The following is an 18,585-nucleotide window of genomic DNA, read 5'->3' as shown; positions in this document are numbered from 1 at the left end:
CCCGAGACTTTCTGTGGGATGCTTTGTTCACGAGCATCTGGCCTTTATTTTATTTTTTTTAACAAACAAAAGAATGGCTTAGTGGAACAAAGACGGTCATTCACTTGATACTCCCAACCTTGAAGACGTGCAAGGGATTTCTCAAGACAGAAGGCCATGCGATTAGTCAACATGCCACTCCCTCACACCATTTCAGTGTTGCTTCATAATTGTCTTACGTCTACTTTTATAATCTTAACATTTTGTATACCCTGTAGCTTTCATCCAGTTAAGGAGTCATTTTTGGTCTTCGTGGCTCGGTTTCAGAAAATGGTAACCAAGAAAAGCCTTCTGCTCTGAATGCAGTGTTTTTACAGACTGGTTCTCGAAGCATTATACGTACTTGGCCGTTATTTTAGTTTGTTTGAATTGTGTTTTATTTACAAATAAAAACTGCAGTCGAACTTGGGACGTTCTGCCTGAGTGTGTGTTGGTGTTATTGAGTAATATCTAGTCCTGGGAATCAAACACAGAAATAGCAGCACTAGAGACAGCAACAAAGTTAATTCATTTTTGACTCCTAAAAGACTTGGGAAATTAAAAATCATTGGCCTGAGGGCCTAATCTGGGTGCCTAAAATTCTCAGAGCATTGATAGGTTTGATCCTCTCAATGCCAGTACAGCTCCTGATTAAATATTATGCCTCCTGCTTTACTGTTTAGCACGGGATTTTTTTTTTTTTTATTCTAAAATGGGTTCCTTATGCGAGGATGACCTAATAAAATTAGAGATAAAGTCTGCAATGGATGAAGCACAGCTTGCATCAAAGCCATCCATTCCTGGCTAGAACAGAAAGCTGTATGCTAAAGACAGGTAAAAAAAATAAAATCTATCTGGTATTATACTGTATGTTGAAAGCAAGAAATAGTGGACTTAAATAACCACAATATTACACATGGCTGCACCTTTCTGAAAATTGTTCTATCCTGCATGGGTAGAAATGTTATTTGTTGAACTACAAATCTCTTAACATCCAGTTGCTTAGATATGTTCAGTGTGGTGCACTGCTGCAGTAGTTAGTGCCCACATCTACTTATCATTTGTGTGTGTGTGTGTGTGTGTGTGTGTGTATGGCAGCTTTTTGCTACCACATCCCATACATATTCAGGTTAGGTTAACTGGTAAATCTAAATTGGTCCTGTGTGGGTAGATATGCATGAATGGGTCTTTTTTGCATCAGATACTGCTGAGGTGTATTCTGGCTCCATGTTCCATGACCCCGAACTGAGTTAAGCAGGTTTGCGAATGTTACGTTTAACTTTTAAAACATTTCAAATTGCAGATGATATCAATTGAAATTTTAAGGATATTTTTGTGTGGTTAACAACAGAATGAAGAACTCGTGCTCTTAAGTCACGAGTACCATTTTAAATGCTACTCTTTGTTTTGGTTAAGCTGTAATAATTATTTAGCCCCTAAGGGCAGTTGAAAAGAGAAAGTGCAGACCATTTCAGCAAGAACATTGCCTGACCAGCAGCTGCTTTAACAATGTGCTCCTTGGCACGTGGTGGCGACAGTAGTGGAAGCACATTTTTCTCAGTTGATAGCTGACTACATAACCTAAACAAACTAATCCTGGACATTTTGGGTAAGAGGTGGGCTTCCCTCATCCTTCATACAGGCCTTATCAAAGGGCTGAACTGGCAGCCAGGACCCTCAGGCCAGTGCCACAGGCTGCTCTGTTAGCGGTCTTTTAGGATGAAGTCTCCTCCAATCTGCTTAAATGTAAACCAGTAAGTGGAGGACTGTTTGTGCCAAAAAGGGCATTTAAATGTATGGAGCACATGAACAGGAGACAGAGATATCCATCACCAAGGTGTCAAGGTTTATTATTTGGCAGAGGAAGACGACAAACCACATCTTGCCTACATGGTTATCTAAGAAATGGGAAAGCATAGAAAGGATCTGCTTCTGTGCTCATTTATTGCATTGTAATAATGGTGTTAAGAGTCTGAAATTCAAAGTGTGAAAGGAATGAGAAAATTCCCAAGACTAGATCATTTCAGTTTTTGCAGTGTGCAATTTGCTTCACCTTGGCTGTAATTAATGTTTTTTATGCCCATACTGTACCTTCTTCTGTCCATCTTCTCAGATCTTTTTGCTCTAAATCCATTTCCTTTCCAAAAACTGATTATGCTGTGTGTTCAAAAGTCATTGTGCCACCTAATAAAAATAAAAAAAAGATTCTGAAAATGTAAAACACAGCCTATAAACAGATTACTCACAATTTTCTGTTGTTAAAAGGATTATCTTTCAGAAAGTCTATGAAGTAGTATTTCCAAGTTGCATTAAATAAGTGTAACTGAATGTTTGCCAATGCAAAACTTGTTCTTTTCTTTCAAGAGATTTTGCTTTAGCATGTTGCTCAATTAAACAGCTGCCTACTAGAATTACTTGAAGCCGTTTTAGCACACAGCTGGTGAAGTTTCCTGTCATCCGGAAACACATTTTCCTTTTAAGAATGGGGCTGTATGGAGTTCTGTTCCAAGACCCATGTACTCCAAACAGATTGATTAAAATAAGCACAAATTACAAGTTATGACGACTCAAAAATGACATTCTCTCTTTTCGCTGGAAAGATGTACATGTTAGGGTTTTTGGTTTATTAATTCGAGCTGTTATATAAACTAAACACGAGAAAAAACAGCCACAAATCCATTCTAGTTGTAAGATTTCTTTAATGCCTTTTTTGTGCTCCAGTGACGCTGACAAAAACAAAACAGGAAAAGGAAAAAATAAAAAACATAAAAGGCACCCCTATCCTTTCATAAAAAAAGGAAAGATGAGAGGATGACCTGCTTTTATTAAAATACACAACAGTACTAGGAGTGCATCTCTACACACGCACACATCATTCACAGCTGAGTTACACAAACTCGTTTATTGCATCTGACGTACAGTACTGCTATGGAAACAAAACCATCAAAATTAAAATCCAACCAAAATAAATTTAACACCTTTTCTGTAGTTGCAGTTCATTACTTTTCTTGTACAGGCAATGCCAGATTAAGCAGTACCCGTTTCTAGACAAAGCAAGACATTAAATTGGTCCAATTTCGCATACGGATTTGTATAAATATGGAAGTTTTATTTATTTTTTTTTTAATTCATACAATATCTAAAAAAATGCTATTGTTCACTACTCAGTTTCTTTGAAATACAAGAGTTTTGTGAAGCCTGTTTTCAGAATGGTTCCTTCATATGCTTCAGTCTTCTTCACTGCCGGTTGCAGACCGCTCCTGCAAGATAAATAAATAAAACCAATAAGTGGTGTCATCTGCTTTCATTCCATGGGTGCAGAATGTGCTATTTTTTTTCTTTTGCCTTTAAGGCGGCTCCACATGAAATGGATTTCTATTGGTTATAAATAAATTTGCTAACTCAGACAGTATTGATTTTGTACTGTGACACTAGAAAAACAAGGGTCAAGCAGCCTGCAGATACGGCAGGGGTGTGTGTTTCTGTGATCAGCATTTAACTGAATTGACTTCAAATTTATTTTCTGCCCACTTTTGAAAACTGGGGTAAGAATGTTTTCCAAATCTCTTCAAAACGAAAAATGAAATGACCATAATGCTTCACAATACACCATACCGAAAAGGTGTATGGAACTATTTTAATAAATGACAGGGACTGGAATAAGGGTTCAAATATAAACACGTAATGTGCTGCTAGGAAATCACCAAGGAACCACTAAGTAGATACAAAACAAGTTCTCTTTTAAGCTGGATGGTGAAGACATCCTAACATGTGGCGTGTTGCCCTACCCTGGACAATAAAACCTTACATTTACCTTTAGCTATCTGTAGATACCTAAAACTGAGACAAGTTCAGAATTTCAACATAGGAAAAACATATTTAGTGCACAACCTTGAGATAAGCCCAATACTATCTGGCCATTACCCATATTTGTTAAATCAGCTTCTGAAAATAACTTAAAATATCACCCAGGATTTTTTTGTTTTGCACTGCTGAACACTCCCTTTAGCTGTTAACCTGTAATTCCATTAACTCTTCAAAATGAATATCACATTACACCTGCTTACCTCCTCTTGCTCTTCCTCACTGTCATCATCACTGACTACAGGTTTTGCTCTGGATGCACGGCTTGGTCTTCGACGGCCTTTTCCTCTCTCCTGACTCTTCTCTTTGCGGCTTAACTTGATCTTCACTTTCACCGAACGAGCTGTGAGAAACAAATAGTAAATGCACAAATAACACTGTTAAAAATGTTCAAGAACGTTTTCTTATTTTCCTAAGTTCCAACAATGATATATTAATGTAAGGGAATCTATTGTAAAAGTGCTGGTGTGCTATGAAAGGAACTATATATCATGTAAACTTACATTAATTAAAGTTGGAGGCAGTTTTTAAGAAGTACTGGGGAATAAAAAAAAAACCGTGCTGTAAAATTAACTCGAACAGCTTCCTAAATTAAGGATAAGGATGACTCCAATTTTTGCCACTGGATTTATTTCTTAAAGGGTTGATACTGATGATGAAACTGGTATAGATAATAAAATATTTGAGTATCTAACACGTACACAACCAGTGTCCTGTTGTACTATGTGATCCTACTATTTTTTAAGCAAATAAGTGGAAAAAACAGAGTATGGACATATATTTCTTTGATCTCAGAAAAAGTACAAATCAACAATGATATGACAGAGAAAGTGAACAATGAAATGTTGAACGTAAGGAGTAGGTTTAAGTAGCAGACTTCATTATAGAAACAAAGTGGTAGTTAAATCTGCAGGCAATCTGGTCTTCAAGATCAAGCCTACCAACTAATGTAAATGACAACAATTACATTAAAGGTCGGTCAATATTCTGGCCAGAATCGCACATGCAGTGGTTGAATTATTACTGCTATACCAAATGGGCAATAAAGATGAGGAGTGAATAGTTAAAATGGCTCATTACACTTACATTCAGACTCTGACCCTTCATCTTCGCCTTCTTCCTCTTCCTCACTTTCTTCCCCTTCACTCTCTTCTTCTTTTTCAATCTTTTGTCGCACACTTGTGAACACTGACTGAAGTACTATGGAGTCTTCATAGATCTACCATTGTCAGAATAAAAAGGAAAAAAAATGCTGTGACATGACAAATCTTGACACAAACTGATGTGCACAGAAAATACTGTGATTATAACATGACTAATATTACTTTAGAAATTATAAACTTTCTTGACATTTTTGAAAATAGCTAACATCAATGACAATGTGTAGAAAATTAATGGCTCTGAAACAAGACTCTGACAGTATTAAATCACCCAGACTTAAACACTTTTCACACTGACATTGTAAAACTCATTAGTATATGTCGTCTCTCCCACCATCTAGCAGACCGACAGGATTAAACAGTGTGACCACTTAATGTCCTAGTTGCTGAAATGGCATTTTTTCTGATGTACTGTATCTTGATTTTCTAACTTGGTGCAGCTGCCTATTTCAATATGCTTTTACAATCTAGCCACTCTTGCAACAAACAGTACCAGATTTTACTACTTGCAACGGCTTTCTGGATGTGCAAGACGGAGGATTATTTTGATTAGCCTTTATACAAAGGTTACAGGGACTAATAGGAGAAGGTTGTGGGATCAATAAGGTTCTGGTACAGCTGGTTGAAAACAAACAGTAGGCTTCAGCCAGCCATGTATTCTTGCTGCATGCATTTTGCATCCAACACCACACCCCCAAACTACAGAATGAAAAGGCTCAGTCATCAGGACAAGAGTTTAGTTGTGGCACCCGAAGAGCTCAGTGCAGTGATAATCCAGAACAGTGACATATCTATAAATAAATATAATTTATCTATCTATCTATCTATATCTCTATCTATCTATCTATCTATATCTCTATCTATCTATTTATCTATATCTCTATCTATCTATCTATCTCTCTATATATATATATATATATCTGTCTATCTATCTGTATCAATCTATATCCATATCTATCTATATTCATAAAAGTGCTATATATATACAAAGTAGTATTATTATTATATTATCGATCTATCCATATGGATCCCTAAATATACAAAGCAGACAGATTGAAGTCCAGACAACTGGAGTTAGCCATTACATGAAAATAATGGTTCTTGAATATCTGAAAAGCAGGTAAGGATCTAAATTAAGACATTCCTGCCCATACTAACAAAACATACCATGCAAGAAATGCAGGACTGTTGATCAATCACGGAAGAAACAATCGGCAGGTCTGTTCACCAGGAATAAAATTTTACCCAACCGGGATGTTCCTAACCATCACAGGGAATGAAGGGTGCATTTTGTATCTAGTAAATGGACTTTACCATGGAAGACAGAAGTATCACCAAACCACACAAGAAAACTGAAGCAACATTCATCTTGAAGGAACCTCTTTACAACAAAGTGAAATGAACTTTAAATTCTCTGAATCTGAGCCATTTATTCAGATTAACCTCCTGATTGTCACGATTTTATGCTTTGTGGAAGAGTGAAATATGCACAGTGCACTTGGCTTTACAACTAAGAGCCAAAATACAGCCTTGTTCAATATAATGATTTTGATACACGTCAAGGAAATATTTTGAAAGAAAAAAAAAAAGTTATAACTAGTGAAAGGAAAGAGGAACAGTGGGCATAACAATGAAACACAGTGCTAAGGAGGGATTTAATATAAAACATTTCTGTTAAATAAAACACCAATGAGAATTGACAGTTTGACAGAAAAGTGCTTGATATCCAAGTTTCATGTGACTCACCAAGGAGCCCTCCAAGTTGAAGGTTTGAGCATTCTGGCACAGCAGCATGACATCCTTCTCAAGGTCATTAAGACTACGATATTTATGGTTCCTGATGCGTTCCTGTAATAAACAGATGGCAAATTTTTAAACCAGACACAAACTGCAAAAACAGGTATAAAACCAGGAAAGTAAGATGGGAGATGAGTGAATAAATCATTAGATGATAGAGACAAACAGGTGGTCTCCTTATATGAAAAGTACCTAACACCCCTTTGTCAGTCGTATTTTAACGTATCGTTGTACAGATGCTCAAAAGTATTTGGATTTAATTTTGAAGGCTGCATACTAAAAACAGTTTAACTTCACAGTGAAAAAATTCCGCACAAGCTATTATTTTAAATAAAAACACAACAATTCTATTAAGTATTTACCATTTAAATGTTAATGTTATTTAGAAAATTCTGTTAGACATTCAAGTCCTGACTCTTTCAGGATGGGTCTGCCAATTTTGCACACATGGACACAACATTAACCAGCTGTCAACTCCTAAGGCAGGTTCTCAACTGAACATGTAAGAACTGACTATCAGCACTCTAAATGTTGGCATTAAGAAACCATTTTCATAACAGAGCACTGGTCTTTCCTGAATGACAAATATGGTGAAGAAGTTTTACTGAGGGATTTCTATACTTTGCTTCAGTCATTTCGCCAATTATTCTTGAACATTTACAGACTTGGACGCAGAAAGGTATCCCTACAGCATGATGCAGGTTTGTGGATGAAGTACATTGTTAGTGTTGCACCAAAGATAGCACTAAATATCAAATCCTAACCAGGTAAACTGTACTCTCCTCAAATTAAAAAATATCTTTGATATGGACTTGTCTTCTACGTGGCTTCTGGTCACTATAGACTAGATATGATGTGAGCTCCCACCCTACCCTCAAACACATTTCCATGGCCACTTCCCATAAAGATCCTTGCAGTTGTTTTCATACGCATACATGAAATGTGCTTCAGCCATTCATCATTTATGATTAAACAATGGCAACCCTTCGAGTTCTAAACAGGAAAACTGGCTACAAGTGAATCTTTTGAAGTGAGTTGCCTTTGTAGTTACTCCCAGAAAGCTAAGGCTAATTAGCACTTAACATGGAAGCAAACTTCAACAACTAAGCACAAGATCCTTGTGCTGACTAAGCAGACTTGCTGCCCAAGAAACACAGGTGACTGACAAAACTCTTAGTGGTTAGTAATTAAGGGGAACCTGAACCCCCTAAGTGATGACGTTCATGACTGGTTACCAGTGCACTTTTTAATGCATTTTTTTTAGCCTTTGTTTTGCGGGCACACAATGCCAATAACTGATCTCTCTTCTATATGAGATGGACAACTGTATGTATGTTTTACAATTGAAATTAATAAAATAAAGTTTGATATGTAATGATCAGTGTTCTATGATTCACAGTTAACTTATTACTGCAATTGGCACTGTACAATCTGCAGGACTGGGGTGTGAAAGCATGCATCCTCTAAATGGCTCCTTGTGTACTTGGTTGCAGAGACTATGTCACTCTCCATGTGAAATACAAGGCCTCGGTGTCTTTTGCATAGAGCTGGTTATACAACTGTCACAATATTTTACTCAAATAATTAACGTTCAGTTTACCACTTTACCGTCTATGGACAGTATCAATGTATCTATTACAAAAATATGTCTTACTAGTAGTAAAACAACAGTACTTTCAATGTTAGCTGTCGAAGAAGTCCTTTAAGGGTGCCAATAAGCTTCTTGTTGGCCTGATTAGCGACTAGTATTCTACGCAGTAACAGATGTTGCCCTGTTCTTCACAGATGTACACTTCTGCCATAATTAATGAAATTACTACACAAAACATTTTAAAATTTGAGAAATTTCCACTACCTTGGCCAATGCACTTTATTATTCGGTTTGTTTTGTGGGAAACCACTATACACAGGTGAGTCATAGCAAAGAATCTGAATTTTTTCTTTCCCCAATTCATAAGAGTCCAAAGATCTTTGTTATTTACAAAATTCACATATTAAAAGTGTTAAGAATCCATATTGTAACAATAGAGTGTAAAATTGCATCATTTACATGTAACTAAGGATAACCATCAAAGCTGACCAAGACAAACAGTCAAAAGCAGCGCTAAAGAATAAAGCTGGAGAAGTGATGGCGTGGATTAATGGGACACAAGTATTCAAAGAAACAACTTACTTTGATCTTTTTAAAGTCTACAGGCTTGCGAATTAGTTCATAATATTCTGGCAGCTCCTTACGTGAAGGTAACTGGATAAAGACTTCACTCAGCTGTCGTCCACTGCTACTGGAAGAACATATTAAAGTACCAATTTAATTATTTTGCTACCTTATACACTTTGTGCTTTCTACACTGGAATTACAGGTAAACTTGTAAAGAGCACATGCTGATCAAGTACATTAGTTCCAGGACAGCAAACTTGCTACTGGCAACTTAAGCATGCAAGAGCAAGAATGGGATTGATGATCCATCTACTGGACTGTCCTGTGCCTTCTATAAGCACATTACCTGTCCTTATATTTAATGACTGCATCCACAATTTTCTTCATCTTCTTGGTAAGGTTGGGTGGATTGGGGGAAAGCTTCTCAGCAGGTGGACGGCCACGCTTCTTCTGTTTCTTATTTTCATCATCTTTCTCACGGCTACGGGTGCTTGTTGTAGGGGTGGAAGGGGCAGTGATGTCTATGTCGCGTTTCCGTTTACGGGTAGTTTTCTTCTGCCGCACCTCCTCCTCAATCTCTTCTAAGGTACCTTCTTCAATAGCCTACAGATACACACAGCAAAATTTAGTATCTCTGCAGATTTGTCTTGCCGCCTCTCAACTGTACTTGTGACACTGTCTCCTCAAAAAGAGACCCGCTTTCAATTACTCTTCAAAATGCAAAGTCACCCCAAACACTCCACTGTACAGCACAGATAAAGAGTTCCATAAAACCCTTCAGCATGACTTATTGTCTTACTTTAAGCCACTGTTTCTCTGTAAGAGAGTCACTGTAGTCCACCTCCTTGCGCTGGCGGGAACCACGTCCAAACATCTTCTCTTCCTCCTCTTCACATGTGAGCCGCTCTACCTCAGCATCATCTTTCATGATCCAGGTTGGTAGCTCATCCTCCTCCATAAGGCGTGGCTTGCGTTTTGGATTTCGGGCTTCCTCACGGCGTCGATCAAGATCCATACGCTTAAAAAAAAAAGAAAATAAGCATTACAATAATTGTCCTATACGTTGGGCATAACTTGCCTTACCCCCTGGCTAATCTTACTTTAACTGAAGATTATGATCTTCTATTGGCTGAACATAATAATTAAATTATTAAAAAAACAAAAAAACATTAAACACTTTAGGACTGAAAGAAAAAAAAACACACTTATTAAAGCTCTCGCTAAAACCCAATTTATGGCATGTATCTACTCTACACATGTTTATAAACGATTGGAAAAAAATTAACAGAACTTAAACGTTTCTACTGACATCTGCTGCAGAATGCCAGCCATGTTACAGTTCTGTCTCATAATACAGTCACATCTCCTTGGCAGTCCTCTGCCGTGTTGTCAAAGCACACTGCCAGTATACAAACACCACTGCACCAACACACAAGTGTTATAACTCGAAACTATTTCTCCGGACACTTCAATGGCATACTTGTATGTCGTGCCAAAGCTGTGATGCTCTTCCGGAGCAGTCTAGCAATTGTGGAATGACATTAATCATATCTACTTTTCTCTTGAGGCTCCAACTAAATCTGCAATTCTATCAACAGTAACTGATATGAAGCAGAAACATGAAGAACAACAAAGTCCACTCTGACGAAAAGACAGGCCTTCATTAATTACTGCCTATGCTACATCCTGTGGATTCACTGGCTGGAGACCTTCAACAAAACAGAGCTGTGGTAAAGAACCCAGCAGTGCCCCATACGGGGAAAAGACAGGCTATATTTGAATAAAACTATAGAATTTCAAACTTGTATAAGAAGGAACAAATATGATTTAATATACAGCAAATCATTTGAAGATTTAGGTCAGTGAAAAGCCTCTGGTTTTGGAGCAAGGTGGAGACATTGTATAAAATGTGAACTTTTTCCCCGTTTCAAGGAATGGGTTACATGTGATCAACAACTGCCATTCTAGCAGCCAATATGACCGGACTATGAACATCCAAAGCACAATGTAGTAGTGCCATGATGTATTGAACAAGCCAGGGCGGCTATCAAAGTTGGCCAAAACTTATTCAGAATGTTTCTGTGAAGGACTAATTTCCTTTCAATCAGTCTGCATGATCTTCTACCAAAAGGATTCGTGGCATCTCTTGTTTGATGGTTCAGTAATCTCACTGTAGCTAGACTTTACATTAACAAAATCCTGGAAGGAAGAAAGATAAATTGAAGTACTGTAATATATTTGAATAAATTGGAAGAAACACTTTGGCAACCCCTGGTACTGATATTGTATTAGAGGCACTATAACAGCACTGATGCAGCAGAAGTGTCATGCATCACTTGCTTTAGTGAATTAAAGGGACTGTCTTGGCTGGAGGTTATCTTGTCAAACTGTATCAATGTGAATTTAAAGATCACTTGCACATATCTCTAAGTCTCTTTCTTTGTTGAATTATAAGAATCGTGTAGAAGAAACATTCAGCTGAAATCTCAATGTGGTCTCATTGCTATTCCATCTAAAGTCAGATTAATCAGGAAGGCAGCATCACTCACCATGAAATGGTCAAACTCCTCCTCACTGCGGGCAATCATCTGGTTCACTGTTTCATCATCAGGAACCTCGTCCTCCTCCTGCAAAATGGACAGAGTAAGACCTCTCTGGTAAAAGAGGTGGTGTTTCAGAGTGCTAGATAGTAGGCAATGTATCTCTATTTTAACTAACTAATCACAAATTATTAAAAAAAAAATCAAAATTAAATCACAAAGGCCCTTTCAGTGCTTTTCAAAAGCAAATGCTATCTGTCAGAAGTAAACTAATCCAAACACAATGAAAAATCTTAAGAATTTGTGCATTCCAACTGAGCTGGCTTAAATTCTGGTAAGCTACATCATCTTTGTAAAGGTTTAAACTATGAAATAACAAAATTAAGTATTATGGAAACTTTTCCCTTCCCCTTTCTTTCACTGGTTTGTACATAATCTGTTCTCTCTCTCTCTCTCTCTTATACAATTTATTAATCACATGAGAAGGGTGCCAAACATAGAAAGACAAGAGGAAATAAAAAAAAAACATTTTTTTAAAAACAGATTTAAAGGGGCAAGATGGGTAAAAATGCAATAACGTAAGTACCTCAACCCCATAACCTCCCATTCTATCACACCAGCTGAACCTGACCTCATCCTGTTCCTCATGTTCCAAGATGGCCTGTAGGAAGGCACGGCGTTCGTGACTGCTGGATTTCTGATCAAACATGCCGGCCTGGATCACCTTCTGGTCAACATTCAGTTTGTACTTAGCAGCTGCCAAAATCTTTTCTTCTACACTGTTCACTGTGCACAGACGTAAGACGCGGACCTCATTCTGCTGACCGATGCGGTGAGCTCTGTCTTGGGCTTGCAAATCCTGAAAGGAAAAAAAAACATAAGGAAATCTGACTTCAAAAGGTAACTGTACCTTCAGAATAGACCCTCCCCCGGACCCCTGTTTAATGCATAGATTACAAGCCACAAAACATTAAAATATATATTATTAACTTCACAATATTGGGAGATCTTTTGCTAATATTATTAGATGTTTATTTCCAAGGAACGAGTCAACACTGTGGTCCTAAAGCTCCCCCTAGTGGGGAACTGATGTATTAAGAATCACAATTTACAATAAATGAAAAAGTGTAACTTGGGGCTGCCAGGGGGAGGGGAAGGAACAAAAATGGACTGTATTTTCAAAAAAATCTCCATTATATATATATATATATGCAAAATAACACAAGCTGACAGTCTTGCTTATACTGCAAGACAAGCTCTTTATAATCAAATAATAAATTCAATAAATGGCTGTTATTTTTTTTTTTTTTTTAAACTGGGAGTAAGAAGGTTTGAGACTTATGACCTAAGCAAACAGAAATAAAAAGTCTAGTCTGTTATATTTACAGGAAAAAAACTGCACATAAACTGATAAACTACAAAAAAAATGTTTTTGGTATTTGATACACTATATTAATCTCCCATAACACACAGATACATTAAAATGAAGTTCAATCATCTAAATCAAATTAGACCAAATCATAAGTGGACAGTGGGCACGGCACCTGTAGCATCAAACACATTTAGTTTTTATTGAACAAGTTAGACTGACAAATGTTGTTTTGGCTGCCTGATGCAAGTTGAATCAACACGTTTTCTTCTCCAACCTCAAGGTTTCAGGTAATGGCAGCACAGAAACAGGAATAAGGAGAACATCAGGGTAGTTAATGTGTGTTTTCCATTAATAAAGAAAGTTCTGTACTTTAATACATAGTGATGCATTTACTTCTAGTCAGACAGCAAGAAAGAATTTCAAGGAACTCTATACACATACCATGTACATGCATGCTACATTTCTCAAATATAAAGTTCTTCTTCATACAGAGACCCATTGACATACAAGACAAATTACCAAGTAGTGTAGTAGAGAGTACAACTTCAGGGACCCTCTGAAATTAGCTTTGTTACTTTGAGAAATTAGGTGGATAGGTTTGGCAAGCTTTGCCGGGCTCAATGGCCTGATCTCGTCAAAAGTGTTTCTAATCTTTGAATATTCTAATACATGTGATAAAAAAAATTAAACTTTTATTAACACCAAGGGGAAATGTCAGTGTTTATCTACGGTGTCAAAAACCCATTCTGACTTGTGGCACTCAAAAACACTTTTGTGGAGTTTCCTCAATAAGTGAGGAAAATATGCATTTTTTTTCTCTTTAAATTACTCCCAGAAGGTTTTCATAGCCTTCTTTCACACACTACCTGGGAACTGTTATTTTGAATACATAGCATGCTTACATATACAGATGTGGAGTTGAGGAAATTTCACTGTAACCCACCCAGTGGGTTTCTTGCACAAAAAGACATACATTGAGGAAACAAGTAAAAAAGAGATACTGTACATATTACATTAAAAGTAGGTGCTTCTGCATATTTATAGCCACTAAGGTATCCCATCATACTTTAGGGAATGTATCAGAATGCTAGGCAGCTGCTACGACTCATTATATTAGCCACCACAGCTTAGACGCAGAGACCCTGTGATATTCAGAGTGAGCTGACTAATGAGGCTGGCAGAAGTGCCAGTGAAGAAGATTGCTAAAATTAAAATAGGAAAGAAAGAAAGAGGGGGTTAAAAAACAACACACAAATATATGGATGGAGGCAAACTTTAAACCATGATGTCCATATAATTAACAACTGTCATAATAAATAGCTGTTCTATTCACTGTAGTCTCTGAACAATAACTATAGTGCAGATTTCATTGTCTCACCTTTCTTTGCTTATTTTTTAAAATTTTCTTCAGGAAAACTTAAAAGGTGAAAATAAGCAATTTCTTAAAAAATGTTCAGATTACTTGTGAGCAGACAGAAAAACCCAACTGTCACACACATAATCAAGGTGACACTGCTGCATTTGACCAGAGTTAAGTGGTAGTAGTACTAGTTATTAACTTCTTACCTGGTGAGGATTCCAGTCACTGTCAAAAATGATGACCGTATCAGCTGACTGCAGATTGAGACCCAGACCTCCAGCTCGTGTACTGAGCAAGAACACAAAATACTGGGAAGCAGGGTCATTGAAAGCCTTCAGTAGCATGCCACGGTCTTCTGCTTTAGTGGTTCCTGCAATTCAGTATCAACAGATTAATACATAAAACTGAGCAGTTTAAAAATTGTGCAAACCAAGTTTATATGAAAGACCACAATCACAGCACTGGGCTTAATAAATAATTTAACATTTGGAAAATGCACCAAAATTAGTAATTTCTTTAATTTCACATTAAAAAACACCATTAAATCAAACAAAATCAATTAAATATGTTCTAAAGACAACATAAACTCATAATTTGACTCCAGCTGCCTCCGAGAGTTACGCAACAGCAGAGCACCATCTAAAATGGCTCTTCATATACAATAAAGCAACACATGAACAGAACGGTTCCAGACAGGATGGGGCCTTTAGAACCGTATTAATGATTTTTTTGTCAAATTCTGAGAAACATTAACTGCTCCTCCTAAAGTAAAGAATACTTTTCCCACAATGAAATAGTATTCAATGTGTCACTTCCACACTGCATTATAGAAGCAGGATTAGCATTCTCTCAGTCAACAGAATATTTCAGAGCATAGTGCTATTCTATCTGATATTAGGCAAAATGTTAGATGAGATATATAAACAATAACTTTTTATTGTTGAATTATGGTCTGATTGGTCCATACTGACCTAGAATATATGTTAAGGATGGTTCAATTCCAATCCTTTTCTAAAATTTTAATTGACAAATACCTGGAAATGCCAGCTGAATCTTCATCTGGACTACCCAGAATCATCACTGGGATAGACACAAATGAAAGACGCTTCAACATAATTTCTGATGTGCAAACACAAGGAAAAAGGCGTTTCAATCGATGAATTTGAAAACAAAATAGCACAGAGAATGCAATTATATTGACAGTATAGAGACCTCTGAATGTGAAGATACCTAATGACTTCTATAAACTGATGGCTCTATAGGTTAAATGTCATTTCCTTAGAATAAGCCCTACATTGGATTCATTATCTTTAATAAATATGAAACTACTGGACTAGTAAACTGACTGGAGCACAGAGCAAAGCATGTAGAGGATTTTGAACAAGGCATCTTTTCCATGACAAATCCTGTTAATATAGTCTTATGACTTCTGCAACTTTTCAATGTTTAAGTGTATAGCATTTGTAACCTAGTAATAAGACAGTCAGGTAATACCAAGTCACCTACAGTTTTACATCTCTGTAGAGTCAGATTTTTGATGCATGACTGTTTTACATTCCAAGTGAATGAGGTTACAACTGAATTTTACTTCAAAAAGAAGGATTCTGCTTCTACAGTATAGAGGGATGCTCTGAAAGAGATGGAGGAGCTTCGGGAGGATATTCTTTTTGACTATTATAAATTCTCCTGGCTAAAGGAGGGTGTAGGGAGGACAAACTATACAAACTTGACAAATTTTCAGTCATATTGCCAAAAATTATACTTAAGAGATCTTTTTGTTTTCTTGTAATAATTTCCCAGGTAGTTTAAACTGTCTTGATATAATAAGCAAAGAGTGATCTAGCTTGATTGGAAAACGCACAAAAATTAATTTTTAATTTGGAACTCTTTTGAAATTCTTGTAGAAGTTTTAATACTGCTATTAAATATGAGAATGGGCCTGAGGTGTAAAGCACTACATCACTGGCATAAACACATACAGTCTATTGAAGCAGTTCACTTATGATCCTGTTTTCCTTGAAATCTTATTTATATGGACTAGGTCTTTTGAGTAGTAGAGAGCAAATGAATCCTTGCAGATATATTGGGATCACACCCAATTCTGCATACTACAATAGAAAAAGCTTCCTATTCAACTCAAAGCCTTTTCTTCTGCTTCCAAAGACAGTAAAGATTATTAGAAAAAGGAGGACTCTTGATCTGCAACTGTTAAAACTCTGAATCACTCACCATCAAGCCTGAGGTATTTAAAGTTGCGGTACGCAAAGTAGTCTTCCATTATTGTCATGAGTGAGGTCATCTGACAAAAAAGTAGCACCTTGTGATTGGTAGCTCGTAGCTTTGGAAGGATTCGGTCCAACAGCTCAAATTTGCCAGAAGCACGGTACAGATCTGGTCTACACAAAATGAAAAATGTAAGACGACAATTATCAGCTAATGAGTGTTATTCCCACTCTAAAAAATTTTTTAATATATAAAAAGTGACAAAAGTACAACTTTTAACTCCGTATATGCTCTTCCCATTAGACAAGCTCTGAACTCAAAAATCAGAGCATGCGCTATACAATCAGAGTCTAAATATATAAACATCAAAACTCTTCTACATCAAAAATCTTCTATCCAAACTCAAAGAACTGATGACTACTAAATAAAAAATGAAGACTTCACTTAATCTAGTGGGCAGAATTTAAGAGAAGCACCTCTCTCTCATTATACTACAGTGGCCGAGTTATTAGAAAGCTTCACCCTCCACTTTTATCAGGTGAACACAGGTGTATTTGCTAGGCCAAGGTAAGTGGCAGTTTAGCAAGATGTGCCACACAAAGAAAGCTGCAAAAAAATTAGGGATATGTAGTTGGTATATTTAAAGAAAAGAAAAAAAAACCCAAACTTATCTTTATTTCCCCATTTACTTGTTTGTTACTCATAAACATTTGTAAAGCATAAATTGCATGGTATTTTTGTGTCCAGCATTAAACAGGTCTGTGTTTTAGTTACCTATAAATATGCATTTTATTGTAAATGTACTGTATTTGTAAAAGTACATAACTTGGTGGTCTTATACATATAATTCAGGGTTAACTTTAAGCTCTAAAACTACATTGTTATGAAGGACTATTGCCTTGGTAAGGATGCCTTGTAACAGGCTGATACGCTGTCTAGGCTTTCTTGCTGTCTACAAACTGTTGCCACAGTAGAGACTGGCTCTCCACAAACCTTAATTTGATTATATGGCTCATGATAACATAGGGATGGATGAGTGGCATTATGAAAACCAAGCAAGAGTAGGAGTTCCTAGAGATATAGTATAACCTCAGTTTAAACACCCAAGTCACCCATAACTTACCCCTGCACAATGCCTCCAGTAAATCCTAAGTGCTCTGAAAAGGATTCCTGTAACAAAATAATTTAGCATACCTTAGTAAAAATAGCATTGGAAAGAAGGGAGGGTAAAAACCATGAAGATGAAAGTGTCAATCCAGTTAGCGTTGAAGAATTGGCTAGGGGATAATTTAGCAATCAGCTACGCAAAAAGATTCCCAAATGCATGGTCATTGTAATTTAAAAACATGTATGCAAATATAAACAAAACAGCAGTGATTACGCTTTCCAGAACAAAGCAAGTGAAACAGCAGCAAGTCAAAAAAGCAGTATGTCAAATTATGCACAACTTTGGGGGTTATGCCGAGGAGATAAAATGCCTACCTCAATGTGCTGGAACATGTATGGGTGGTTGCAGATCTTCCTCAGCTGCATAATAGTGTTCATCAGTGTCTTTGTACCACCTTTACCCTGTAGAGAAGAAACAGTTTGGTCTCTGCACAAGCTCATACACACGAGTAAATTCTATGACTCTGCATGTTTCACATGAACAAACGTACCGTACAATCTGTCCATTAAAGTGCAATCACTGAGACAGAGGCTGCTGTTACTGTTGGACTTTACTATCAGTACTCTAACGGAAACTAGCGGTCCAAGGAGTCAAAACCTCATAAATTACCCAGGATAGACATGTTAATCTATTTAACAACATACATGTTTCTGCCCTATTAAGCCTTTCTTTAAAGGATTCAAATGTATTAAGGTTGTAGGCTGCAGTTTTCTGATGAAGTAATGCAGCAATCTTCAAAGTACATCTGTTCAGTAAAGGTCCATGCGAGTCTGAATTTTTTTTGCACTTGCAAAGACGGTTTTCTTTAGATTCAGTTACAGTGCTTCACTGTGACATCCGTGTCAGCAAAACGAGTTTGTGGTTATGGACTTTAAAATCCCACAGCTTAAATTTTTCAACCAAAGTAAGCAACAAAAAGACACCA

General features: G+C 36.9%; 1 protein-coding gene across 3 annotated transcripts in view; it reads right to left on the bottom strand.

Moving 5' to 3' along the window:
* Positions 1–2,697: 2,697 nt before the first annotated feature.
* The window catches only part of smarca4a (SWI/SNF related, matrix associated, actin dependent regulator of chromatin, subfamily a, member 4a), a 71,681-nt gene continuing 55,793 nt past the window's right edge, over positions 2,698–18,585 (bottom strand). For 2 of the 3 annotated variants that reach the window (XM_051920577.1, XM_028823943.2), the window contains exons 22-34: positions 17,975–18,061; positions 17,616–17,662; positions 16,499–16,665; positions 14,476–14,639; positions 12,169–12,396; positions 11,547–11,624; positions 9,797–10,015; positions 9,344–9,600; positions 9,013–9,121; positions 6,789–6,890; positions 4,969–5,101; positions 4,086–4,225; positions 2,698–3,278 (exon numbers count right to left, since the gene is read on the bottom strand). In XM_051920577.1, coding sequence (XP_051776537.1) covers positions 3,246–3,278; positions 4,086–4,225; positions 4,969–5,101; positions 6,789–6,890; positions 9,013–9,121; positions 9,344–9,600; positions 9,797–10,015; positions 11,547–11,624; positions 12,169–12,396; positions 14,476–14,639; positions 16,499–16,665; positions 17,616–17,662; positions 17,975–18,061 — 1,764 coding nt within the window. In that variant the 3' untranslated portion in view covers positions 2,698–3,245. The remainder of the gene's footprint in view (positions 3,279–4,085; positions 4,226–4,968; positions 5,102–6,788; positions 6,891–9,012; positions 9,122–9,343; positions 9,601–9,796; positions 10,016–11,546; positions 11,625–12,168; positions 12,397–14,475; positions 14,640–16,498; positions 16,666–17,615; positions 17,663–17,974; positions 18,062–18,585) is intronic. The other variant, XM_028823942.2, reaches the window with a different exon arrangement.

This window comes from Erpetoichthys calabaricus, chromosome 17, assembly GCF_900747795.2.
Source record: "Erpetoichthys calabaricus chromosome 17, fErpCal1.3, whole genome shotgun sequence".
Taxonomy (NCBI): Eukaryota; Metazoa; Chordata; class Cladistia; order Polypteriformes; family Polypteridae; genus Erpetoichthys; species Erpetoichthys calabaricus.
Note: the sequence above shows the minus strand (reverse complement) of the source record. Positions and strands in the feature narration are given on the sequence as shown.